Source organism: Esox lucius, chromosome 12 (genome assembly GCF_011004845.1).
Source record: "Esox lucius isolate fEsoLuc1 chromosome 12, fEsoLuc1.pri, whole genome shotgun sequence".
Lineage (NCBI taxonomy): Eukaryota > Metazoa > Chordata > Actinopteri > Esociformes > Esocidae > Esox > Esox lucius.
Genome location: NC_047580.1, coordinates 22,785,503 through 22,798,295, shown reverse-complemented (window position 1 = coordinate 22,798,295; position 12,793 = coordinate 22,785,503). Strand labels below are relative to the sequence as shown.

General features: G+C 41.6%; 1 protein-coding gene across 4 annotated transcripts in view; it reads right to left on the bottom strand.

The window, feature by feature from the left end:
- Positions 1–12,793, bottom strand: part of scube3 (signal peptide, CUB domain, EGF-like 3) — a 102,614-nt gene that overhangs the window by 60,784 nt on the left and 29,037 nt on the right. For all 4 annotated transcript variants that reach the window (XM_010891441.5, XM_010891442.5, XM_020051903.3 and 1 more), the window contains exons 2-3: positions 9,737–9,859; positions 1,950–2,075 (exon numbers count right to left, since the gene is read on the bottom strand). In XM_010891441.5, the coding sequence (XP_010889743.3) occupies positions 1,950–2,075; positions 9,737–9,859 (249 nt within the window). The remainder of the gene's footprint in view (positions 1–1,949; positions 2,076–9,736; positions 9,860–12,793) is intronic.

The window sequence follows — 12,793 nt, the reverse complement described above, 5'->3', positions numbered from 1 at the left end:
TGTCTGAGTGCCTGTGATTACAGAAACCACAAGAATCCATCATTTACTTCTGGGTAAACCCTGGAGTTAGCATATTAGCATTCTCTGACCTCATCAGTTAAAACTTGCGAACCAATGTTAGGAAAGCTACACTGAAATCTGATACTTTCTCAAAACACTTATAACCACTTCGTGGTGTGGATATTAGCAAATAATTTGTCAATGCTTTCTTTTCTGAATGCTCTTATTACTTTTAAGGAAGTTTGGCTTGGAGTGAAGATTTGATGACATCGTTTCAATACAAATTATGCTCTAAGCTGTAGCAATAAGTAAATCATGGATTTTTGTGGATTGTGTCCGCATGTGCCGTCATATTTTCCTTTAAGTGGATTTGGGCCCCCAACCACAGATACCTAGAAGGCAAGAGCTCATCCACACCATAGCAAACAATCCACAACATATGCCTCATTAAGCCTTGCTTAATGACTTAGAAAATAACCTTACTTCAGAGAGTGCATGTTGCATGTGTGTGTGTTCCAAGTGAGAGGGGAGAGAGTAAAGAGTGTACAAAAAATCTAAGTAAATTTTTTTGGGGTTAAACAAAGCAAGGCAGACATTGGCCCTCTCAAGCCTGTACATGTTCATCAGTCTCCACGGAAACACTTCCAGTTCTGTAAGGGCACGCCAAATAGACATGAGTAGTTGTTGACTTTTCATGGTCATGGTATGTATACAATGTTGATAAGTACACTTTTAGGTTAAGTGCTGATAAATAGTTTATCTCCTGTTCATGTTAGCGTGTAAGAATATATACCCAAAGATAATCCCCAAAGACACTGTACATGATCCTCAAACAGAAGAAAAAGAGACATCTGTCAACACATAACCTGGATATGACAGATGAGAATAGCTACAGCAAATCACACTAGTTGCTATTCTCATTTAAGGACAACTCACAGCAACAAACAACATAAAAGGTTTAAATGTTTCATGATTGTTCGAATCAATGTTTCTGTCTGAGGAGCAGCCAGGTTTGAGCAGGGAAAGGAAGCCTCTAGAAGATTGGGGGAGAAGGAAAGAAAGGAGATGGGAAAAGGGAGAGGAAAGGTGGAGAAAGAGGTAGAAGAGAGGGGTAAAGAGAGAGAGAGAAGTGAGGGGGAGTGAGAAAGGGAAAGAGAGGGTGGGTGTGTTTAGCAGCTGAACCAAATTACTTTCCCTTAATTTTGTAACCTTTTAAGTTGAATGTGTACTCCAAGGGGCTAATATGAACGGCACACTGGTGTAATATTAAACCATGGGAAAGTATGGTCCACTGACAGCTCACTCAGAGACCAGGGTCAAGCTCTTCATAAATTCAACCTTTTTACCCAGACTTGTCAAAAAAAAATAGAGGTCTTATTGTGTGGAAAACTGAAGTTGTGAGAGTCATATAGTCTACAAACTATGTGGAACCAGGAAATGTCTGCCAGAAGTGAACTACAGTAGTCTAAAAATCACACGTTAGCCCTGACAAATAAATTATCCCACCCCAAAAGCTATTTTCTGAGGTTTAATAGACATCCAGTATGGAGGATTAATTCATGCAACAACATGAATTATGTCAGGTTCAATATTTAAGACTTGCACACGAGCAGTTGAATCTGCACCAGGCTCTTCCAACTCAGGAACCTTCTGTAAGCTACAACATTTATGTTCACTCCTCAGGGCTGTCCAGCAAAGGGCCGGTAACAATAACCACTCATCAATAAGAAGTCACTTCGACACACACTCATGTATGCACGCACGTACACACGCACACACGCACACGCACGCACACAGAGGGAGACAGACAGACCCTCCTGTAAATCTAACCCCAACCCAAATTGGAACATTCACGCAATACCTAACATGTCACGTTCTCCTGATTTAGCCTCAGTTTGGTCGAATGATTGTCCCCATTAATATTGCAAGACCCGTGTTCGCACACTCACCGAGGCAGTTGTGTCCGTCGTGAGCCAGGCGGAAGCCATCGTAGCACGTGCACCTGTAGTTCCCGGGAATGTTTATGCAGTCATGGACACAGCCACCGGTGTACTCACTCGCACACTCGTCTAGATCTGCAGGGGGGGAGAGGGGGAGAGGGGGGGGGGGGGACAGAAAGACAGGTTATGAAATGGGTATGTGGGGAGGGGATCGTCCAACTTGTTTGTCGGATACAACGATTTCGCGCGCGAACACTAAACACATATTGTACATGAGAATGGGAACGTGCAGTCTGCACCAGAGTTACTGTCCTAGGGAGGAGAATAAATCAATGGGGTTCGACGCGAGTGACCGGGTGTGAAACGAGAGCGCGCGTGCCGGGGAAGTCGGTCGTACCACCGGCGCCGGGCTACCGTATGAATCGAGCTCCGCGCACAAGGTCAGCCAAGTTGTCTAAAAGGTTAAGCAGATGAAGTGGGTACGGCGAGGCGCCCCTCAGCCGTGCCAAGGTACTGTTGGTTTGAAGTGTGGCCATAAGCACAGGTAATAACAGCTGACATATGAAAGGCAGACCCGGAGATGCGCCCTGCTGCCCCATTTTCTGAGCCATTAAGGGCCAACTATGAAGAGTGTTTCAGTTGCCTGGGACTGAAGACTCAGTGCTTGATTTAAACTGACAGCAGTGCGCCGCGCCAGGACAAGTGCACTCTCCGTCCAACTCCCAGAGATGCCTGTCGCCACGGTGTTCTGCTGCTGCGACCAGTGATGTCATGCAGGAGACATGCCAGCAGCAGTCTCATCTAGCCTGGGCCCTGCACTGCTACGAGCGTCTTTTACCCTGTCAAACCAAAGGAGCTTTTCTTAACTGCCGTGTCAAGATTAACATTACATTACCCACTTGACTCCATTGTTCAGTCTGCTCACGGTCCAGCCTGATACATTTGACTCATACACACTGAACACGCCACACCCTCTGTGGGGTCAGAGATCATTGTTTTTCCAGTTGTCAGGGAAAATAGAAAGTGAGAGTCTGTGGCTAAAGACCACAGTTGGCAAAGATCCACAGGATGTAAGGCGACCTCGTCCAACCATCCCTAACTTCAACACGGAGGGCGCTGAGCCAATCTGCACAGCCCTTTGAGGGACACAGTACTGCCACAACCAAAAAAGACAGCCGCACCACTCAGGAGCCCCCCCCCCCAAAAAAAAACTGAACCCTAATTTTGAGTACAGAATGCTTAACCTTAGTTGAAACATGTAGAGAAGACAGGAAACATACAATGTGGTATATCCAAGCATTACCTACAGTCTACTCTGGACTGTGTGTTTGTGAAGTGTGCCTATGTGTAGGGCATGTGTCGTGTTTGTATAAGTTAACGTACTGTGTGTGTGTGTGTGTGTGTGTGTGTGTGTGCATGCGTGAGCGAGAGGGTAATGGAGAAAGAGACTGTCTGATGTGTGTGCCAGTCATCGGAATCATAAACCAAATGTCTCAAAACACACTGCATTTCTTCAGCCTCCCAGACAAATGATCCTCATCCAGTAACTGACATCAGATGGAGAATACAGAACAGGCTGAATGGCCACAGCTTTGTTATGCAGTGTGTACTGTAGGTTAGGGTAGTAGACTGTTAACACTCCAGTCCAGGATACACTTCTGCACTCCATCTACCTGGTGGCAGGGTTAGAATGCTCAAGGGTACTGTTCAGGAAGCTTGGTTCATTTTTCAACTGCGGCCAGTTAAGGTGATTGTCAGTCTGGGAGAGAGAGGAGAGGGCAGAGACCTATGCTACAAAACCATACTGAGGAGTTGGCTAGGTAACGTTGGCCAGCTGAGATTAACTGGAGATTAAACCGATCATACGAAATCTGTGTTCACATGCTAGCTGAAACAGGGAAACACGGATATTTCTGACAGAATATAAGGCCCAGCGGGCATACAGAATTTCGAGATGTGTGTCTTCCGAAGTCATTCTGGTTCTTATTACAATGCTCACACAACCAGAAAAATCTAGATCAAAAACCTACAGTAGCACATCTTAACACACACTTTGAATTAAAACATAAACATGGTATAACCCACAGCTAACTGTCTCCATAGATGACTGAGTCTCAAGTTGAGGACCAACTAAATCATCTTCCTGCCATGTATTTGTCATGAAACTATCCATTTGTAAGTTCATAAAAAGTTTGTTTTGTATGATTATACACTATTTTTTTATCAGTAGGAGGGGTAAATTAGGTAACTGTGCATACACCAAAACACATCAAAGACGGAATAAGCTAAATAACATATTTCATGTGGATTTACTAAATCCGATATAGGCAAGCATTCAAATGCGAGACTGACTTGTCTATGGACTGATATGTTGGTAAAGCATTTTCTCAGTGAAGAGGTACTCAGCGAGCCTCATCCGACATGCTCGAACATAAGACTCTCAGCTGACCTTTGTTTGTTTTGTGTTAGTGAACTTAAGTTGAAAATTCCTTTTAGTAGTTTGTTTTGTATCACCACAATGAACATGACCAATCAGCTTACACTGACCTGCCAAGAATGGTGGCGGTCTGCTAGGTAAATGCGTTCAACACCTATAGTGAAGTACATAATACAAAAAGTGTTTGGAAATTTAGCTTCCAAGCTTTGTGTTATTGGCTGGTTGTGTTTGTTTGCATTATAACCGCTTGCACATAGAGTGTAGTCTTGATCCTAGGCTTTTCATTAGAATTTGTCAGTTACTGGTGTCTGACAACACAAGGACCAAAGAAGTATGAATACAAGTCAAGCTGGCCATCATGATGCAGATAAATCAGAACACATCGATCTGAGACATAGCCAAAACATTAGGCATGCCATAAACAAGTAAAATGAATAGCTATGCAATGGTACATGGCCTGCTAGATCAAGGAAGATCTGGATGATTAAAGAACGTTCATCATAATGGAGAAAAAACAACAACAAAGAACTGTCCAAACGGAAAACTCTCCAGGAAGAAGGCGCTGATGTGTCTGTTACTTCCATTTGCAAAAGACTTCACATGAACTATAGAGGCTGGACTGCAAAGTGCAAAAACACTAGTTTCCCTCAAAAACAGGATGGCATAAAGAATACCAATAAAAGCTAGCGGATATCTGGAAAAAGGTAGTGTGGACAGATGAAACCAAAATTAACATGCAACCAGGTTACGGCAAGAAGAAAGCGTGGAGAGTAAAAGAACTGGCATCCCAAATCATCAGTGAAATAAGGCTGTGGGGGTAACGTGTTTTGGGCATGTTTGGCTGCCAGGGCAGGAATTTCACCACGGCCCCTTGCTCTGGCCATGATGCCCCAAAAATCGTTGCATGTCCTACGGCCCTTCTGCCCCAGCTATTGTCAAAATCTCACGGTCACCAGTCGGTTTGTTTGTTAAAAGTTTTACATGCAGGCAAGGAAGCGAGGTAGTTATCGATCGATAGACAGCTGACTTATTTAGTGCTTAACTGAATCAAACCTCTCTGCATTGGAAGGTGCATTCATGACCAACTGGGAAGTGGGAAAGCTCCGACCTCCAAGTTGGAGAATAAACCTAAAACATTTTTGAGAGCGCAGAGAAGTAAAGTCGTTAGGTTTGACATCACTCGACATTGATGCGTTTCGGGTGAAAGATTAAAAAACAGAAATAACTTGGTTTTTGAAGTCACTATTTTTATTAATTTAGGTTATACTCATTAGCGCAGGTGATTGAGATGTTAAAGGATACTTCCAGGTTTACTTTTGTGTAACTGAGGTAATGTTAACATTGCATTGCTTAACAGTCAATATGATGTCATGCATGTTATTTTATCTTGGCAGAAATTCAAGTTATTTATTTCTAGGCTCCAAATCCTCTTATCTCACTCAGTGCCATTTGTGCCTAAACATTTTTATGACACAGAAGGCCAAATGGCCTTGCCTCTAAAATGACCACCACTGGATTTAGCTCACCACTCTTCACTGATGTTACATCAGACGGCAACAGTAGAATGAATTCTTCTGAAGTACACAGAAACATCTTGTCTGCTCAGATCCAACCAAATGTCACACAACTTAGTTGTGGTTGTAGGCTAGGAAAAGCATTCTCCTCAAGCAAATGTGCAGCAAATTCCTATGTGGCAGCGGAAACCCTACCCACTGAGAAAAGTGGAGAATAAATATTTCTGTGCCTTACTTTTTTACTATTGCCCTCTTAAGTGAGGGTGTGGACTGTGCCCTGCTGGCCCTTTGCAATCAGAGGGGGTTCTGTTACCTACAATCCTTTTTGGAACCGTCAGGGCCCTCCACACCTTCAGGGAGGATGGATACAAATCGTTATACATTTTTACATATTACAATTTGCCATTTTCTCTGATTTAATATTTTTTTGTCTTAATTGTAATGATCTTCCAATTGGATTTCTTCAGTTAATGTTGAAATAAGAAACCAGGCAAGCCTAGTTCAGCCAGCCCAAACTAAAAGGCGAACTTCATTGTCGCCCTCGCCTCGATTCAAACGCAGGTCTCCCACGTAAGAGGCAGAGTCTTTAACCACAACGCCACAGAGCAACACATCTGTTGAGAGTTGAGATGGCATTTCAACATTAGATCATCTTGGCACGCATTACCATCATGCCGAGTCTGAATATGTCGCTAGACACCATTAGGAATTGTGTTAAACTGAGTAACGTTTCTTATTAAGTTTACCTCCACCACAAATTGCATCAATGACCTGTATGGCTTTTGCCAATGGCCTTTTTATAAGCTTATTCGTGATTTGGGATTGATACTGATACAATATCTATCAATATAGGTGCAGGTGATGAAAACAGACTTTATCGTCAAGTGAAAATACGAGAGAATCGTGTAGCCAGCAATGTTTCTGTCTACCCTGAACAAATCCTAATACATAAATCGAAAACCCACCAGAAATAGTCACATTATAAAGGTTAACAATTTTATTTTAGGCTTCTTATAAGATAGCTACTGAAGGTTGTAGCCAGCAAAGTTTTTGTCTATCCTGAACAAATCCTCATTTGCCACTTGCCATTTTAAGAGCTTATTAGCCATTTGTAAACGACATTGTTACAGTAACTATCAATATAGGTGACAATAACTCACGTGAAAAGACAAGAGAATCGTGTAGGCAGCGAAGTTTTTGTCTGTCTTGAACAAATACTAAGGCATAATGTGCCTTGACTGTGACGGGAGTCTGCGTCACTAACCACTAGGCTATTTTACAAGGGGTAGACAGTCAGTCAGGCAATTACTCACTCAGTCAGTAAAAGACATTCGCTCTTCTAGGCCGGCTCTGCTTATGCGCTCCGGCAAAAAGAAGGGTATTTATCCAAGAGAAAATAATTGTTAGAAATTATCTAGCTGTGCTCAACGCTCATTTGCTAGGCACTCAGGCTTTGAATAGAAGACACCAGCCAACGTCATTGACATTGATTTCAATTAGAGCAGCATTTTGGAATGACAGTAAAATCAACCAACCACATATTGTCTTGTAATATGTAGGACGACTGTATGATGCCTCAAGGCCCTCTAGAGGGCCTAAGTATGCATCACTGATTCAGAGCCAATAGCAAGCCTTATCTTGTTTGCTCTTGCTTGAGCCTAGCTAGCTGGCTCAAGCAGTGAGTGTACGTAAGGATGGCGATGACGATACGGTTCGATTCCCCTCTCAGACGTTCCAATTTTTGTCTCTCAGAAATATTTATCCACTCTGTTCTTTTCAGCTGTCACACAAAAGTATATATCCAATCGGTAATACCATGAATCTCATATATTTAAAAGTATAATGTTTGTTAGATTACCCTTTTATTAGGGGTTCAAGCACGAAGTGCTGAAACCCTATTGTTATTGTACAGATTTTTATTATTATTCTTCTGCGGTAAAACGCATCGTGCAGCCCAAACCGTAAGAGCTGGAGCTTTGAAACTTTGGCATATGGTAGTACAAAAATCGAGGAGAGGTTATCAAAATATGAGCCCGATTGGCCCATAGGTGGCGCTATAGCGACCTAAAGCGCGAAAGTGGTCATAACTCCTAGACAGTATGTCGTAGACTCAAGTGTCTTATATCCCTGTAATCCTTGGCTCAAGACGAACAAAACGTATATCTCCGATTTCATTTCCGCCATGATAGATTTTCCGCCATTTTGAATTTTGTCAAAAACCTACTTTTGCGAACTAGTCCCTGGATTTTCGCCCGATCGGAACCAAACCAGTGTAGAAATGTTCTATGGAGTCTGAAAAAAAAGTTTAAATTTCGATTCATGGTCGCTAGGGGGCGCAAAATTGTGGGAGGAGCCTATTTTACTAAAAAGGCTATAACTCAAGAAGTAGTTAAGTAAACTTCACCAACCTTGGTATACATGTGTTAGAAGTCAGTCTGAGGTCACAGTAAAAAAACTGCATCGATTGGCCACATGGTGGCGCTATAATACGAAAAATAATACGAAAAACGTATAGACACCTGACCGTTTGTCCAAATTACTTGAAATTTGGTATGCAGTGTCTTTGCCCAAGGGGCCATGTATGCCTAAGAGGATATTGGCGTATCTCAAAAAACATGGCCGCCATTGGCCAATGAGATTTGAGCACCTATTAAACCAGGTTGACATACTCTGATCAGAAAGAAACTTGGTGGGCATGTTTGGCACAAGGTCCTAGAGGTCTGTAAGAATTTTGAAAGAAATCGGCCACTAGTTGGCGCTAACGAGTTTTAAGGCTCTCTAATCACGTGTTGTTACAAATTTCGTCAAAAAATGAATATCACTTGATAGATCTCCTCATGCTGAAAAACTTTGCCTCAAGAACCACTACTGTCAATCAAACTGTTCATTTAATATTCGCGAATATGTTAAAAACCTACTTTCGCGAACTAGTACCTGGACTTTCGGCCTTTCGGAACCAATTCGGTCTACGATGATTCTCTGGACTCTCTAGAGAATCCATTTGCCTGGCTGTAACAGGATAATTTATTCAAGTGGCAGGACAAAATACACTCAAAAGCCAATAAATCCCATAGAAAAACCCCAAACTTCACAAAAATAGATGAGCATATGTGTCATAACATAGTGAAGAAGCATGCAGTTTTGTGGAGATCAGACAATAGGTGCAACTATAACTGTCAAAAAGCTTTGAAAAACGTACATTTCCAATGCTACAATGCCTGTATTGGCTGTGAATGGACTTTTCCATTTATTATTTCAGTGGTTAAATGCTTTCTAAATAAAACGTAATGTCTTTTGATGTTTGGGTGCTTAAAGGCCTTAACAGCTTGAACCCCGATAAATGCTGCTTGCAGCTTTAATATTTTATTGTTTTCTAAAGAAATGAACCAACCATGGAATTATTGGAGTCATTGTTTTCATTATAGGTACTGTATTGCTTTTAGCAAGCCCTCTACAGTAGTCCTTGTACAAGAGTACACTTTTGTTACGTTAATAAACGTTCTGATGTCCAGGTTATTTCAGCAAAAATTTAATGGTTGCCCCATAGAAAACTGTGGATCAAAACCAGCCAGTGACAACAACATTCATACCTTCTAATCGTAGGCCGGCTGAACTAGGCTTGCCTGGTTCCTTTTCTGGTTTTATTTACCATGACCGCTTAAATCAGTCTTAGATTTTTAAAAACTAAACTGAACCTGTCTATTTCTCTCCCCATTTTCACACATCTCTGACTTTCTTTGAGTGAGCATTAGATTTTAAAAGGGAATGAAATAAGGGAATTAAATGTATATTGTTTTCTCATTGTGTGTGTGTGGGTGCACGTGAGTGTGTCTAAGAGACCTTACCTTCACAGTGCTTGCCATCCCCTTTGTAGCCAGACTTGCAGATACATTTGTATGATTTGAGGGTATTCTGGCAGATGGCATCGATACTGCAGTTGTCAATTTGCTCTGCACACTCATCCACATCTAACAGAGAAGGAGAGATGGAGGGAACAGTCAGATTTTTGGTCAACAACACTTAAAAATGTTGCCCAGGGGCCTTTGACCATTAGGGGCCCCAAGCTACAAGGCACACCGAGGCCCCCACTGGTCAGAGGCCCCTGGGATAATGTGCAGATAATGTAAAATGTAGATCGCTAGACCGAAAGAATATGTGGATCCTTCAGCCCATCAAGTACAACCTGACTACCAGGGTTCAACCCATACCAGGGCCCTTCCACAACCCATACAAGGGCCCCCCAGGCTCCACCTCCACCCTTACCAGTACTCGTCCACAAACCATAATAAGGTCCCTCCTCCACAACCCAAACCAGGGTCCATCGGGGTCCAGACCAATACCAGGGCCTCTAACTACCAGCACCTAGATATTTGATCTATTTAATATTATTGATTAAATATTTCATATTATACAGTATATTTACACTAGATATTTCCATGAATGTGAGCTAATGATAATAATCAATAATGTATGTGGATTATTATTTTTGGTGTTTAGAGCATATTTTGTAGGTTTGTAGTTGTACAGTTGCACTTAGGCTAGATCAATGCTTAAACAAGATTATTATGATTTGAAAGAATTTGTACATATCCTAACACCAGGAAAATTGTGAAGAACTTATACTGGTAGAAAATTGTAGTCCGCTGTTATATAAAAAACAAAATGTTTTTGTTAATCCAATGAAAGCATTCTGATAAGTAAATGTCCCAGTAACTTCAAAATTGTTCCATTAACAACCTAAAAACCTAGGAAGACAAGGAGCGGTTTTACATGGGGGGGACGTTCGTGTGTGGAGGGGGCCTCCAAAGACACTTGTGCCCAGGGGCCTCATAGAATGTAGATCCGTCCTTGCCCCTGGTGGCTCGTGAACAGTAAGGGAGGAACATAGCCGCTGAAAAGTACAATCGACTGTACCTGGCCTGACAGACAGCACACCATGAGAACACAAGCAGACACTCGGGATAGAAGACAAAACAAGTCAACTCAATAAACCCCTTTGGCATGTTTGATAGCTTAATATTTCTCAGAAACAGTTAATTAATGCGCTTAAAAAACTATTATTTCATTACAATAAATAAGCAGTTTAGTAATAACTATAAAGAGTACATAAACAGCAACAATTGGTTGACCTGTGAAGCCCTGTTAGACTGGCTGTTGGCAATCTGCCCCTCCAACACATGGGTCAGGAAATTGAGTTAGAAGCCAATGTTTTCATAGCCCTATGCTTTGGTAACGGACCAAAGTAAGACAGCAATATGAAATCCAGAAACATATAATTAGGGATTTAATCAGGAAATCAAATAAACTGAAGAACAATAAGATATTGGAGTAATATCACTTTCAATACGTAATGAATTTCTTGATTATTATCATAACAAAATTACCCACATACAGTCTTCTACAAACAGTTTGGCAACCTTGATTAATATGAGGCAAATGTAGTGTATAAAATGAATTCACATTAAAGGGTAGTTGGCAGGAGTGTTCATCAAAGTAACAACGCAGAGTGGTGACGTAACCTGTGCAGGAAAGCCATGTAAATCAAGTGTGAGGGACATCTTGCTGGTAAGCGATTAGAATCTACAAAATATAAACCTTTTGAAGAAAAACACACACGAACAGGGTTCACTGTTTGTTGAACGGCAAACTGGATACTGTACCAATGAGACATCTGAATTTATCACCAGCCTCCACCACTGATATGAAATGGATCAACAACAACTCTGAAGTACACCTGATGCCAAACTTAAAGACACAAACCTGCTCAAAAAAGGAAGAAAGACTCATGTATAGATATCGAAGATCTACCTGTTCGTGAAGTCAATGGTAGTTATTTGGCCAGAAACCATGCAACAATCGTGAGGAGGTGAATGGACTACAAACAAGCCGAGCTTAGTAAGCTCCAACACAGGGATGGTATTGGTTAAAATAATCATTATTTTACTTACAAAAGAGTTTGGAAGCTGCGTAAAAAATGAATGCAATGATGTGCAAAATCATTGATCCCTATATTCAATTGAAAATAGTACAAAGACAACATGTCAAATGTCGAAACTTTTTTATTGTTTTGGGAAAAAATACATGCCCATTTTGAATTTGATGCCAGCAACACATTTCAAAAAGTTGGGACATGGGTGTTGCATCACCTCTCTTTCTAAAAATACTCTGTAAGCATTTTGGGAACTGAGGAGAACAAGCTAGTTTTGAAACGTTGTCAAGCCCTTCCCTGAAAAAGTAATCTGGATGGCAACATATGTTGCCCCTCTATATTGTTCAGCATTAAGGGTGCCTTCCCAGATGTGCAAGACACCCATGCCATGTGCACTAATGCACCCCCATACCATGGATGCTTGCTTTTGAACTGTGCGCTTATACCCAGCCAGATGGTCCCTCTCCTCTTTAGTTTTGCACTTCGCCTCAGTCCATCTTAAATGAGCTTGGGCCCTGAGAAGGCGGCGGCGGTTCTGGATCATGTTTTTATGTGGTTTCTTCTTTGCGTGGTAGAGTTTTAACTTGCATTTGTGGATGCAGTGACGTACTAGGGGTTTTGGAGGTGTTCCTGAGCGAATGCAGTGATTACCACTACAGAATCGTATCTGTCTTTAAGGCAGTGCCGCCTGAGGTCCCAAAATCACGGCCATCCAATATAGTATTTTTTTATATTGTCCCTTGCATACAGAGATTTATCCGGATTCTCTGAATCTTTTAATGGGATTATGTACTTTTCAAGAAACAATAAAACGTCTCACTTTCAACATTTGATATGTTGTCTTTATACTATTTTCTATTGAATATAGGGTTGAAATGATTTGCACTTTTTCTGGAAAAGGGTTTGTGCAATCATAGGGAAGTAAAATTTTCTCAGGAATGAAAACCACACCGCAGAAAATCCGTAACTTCTG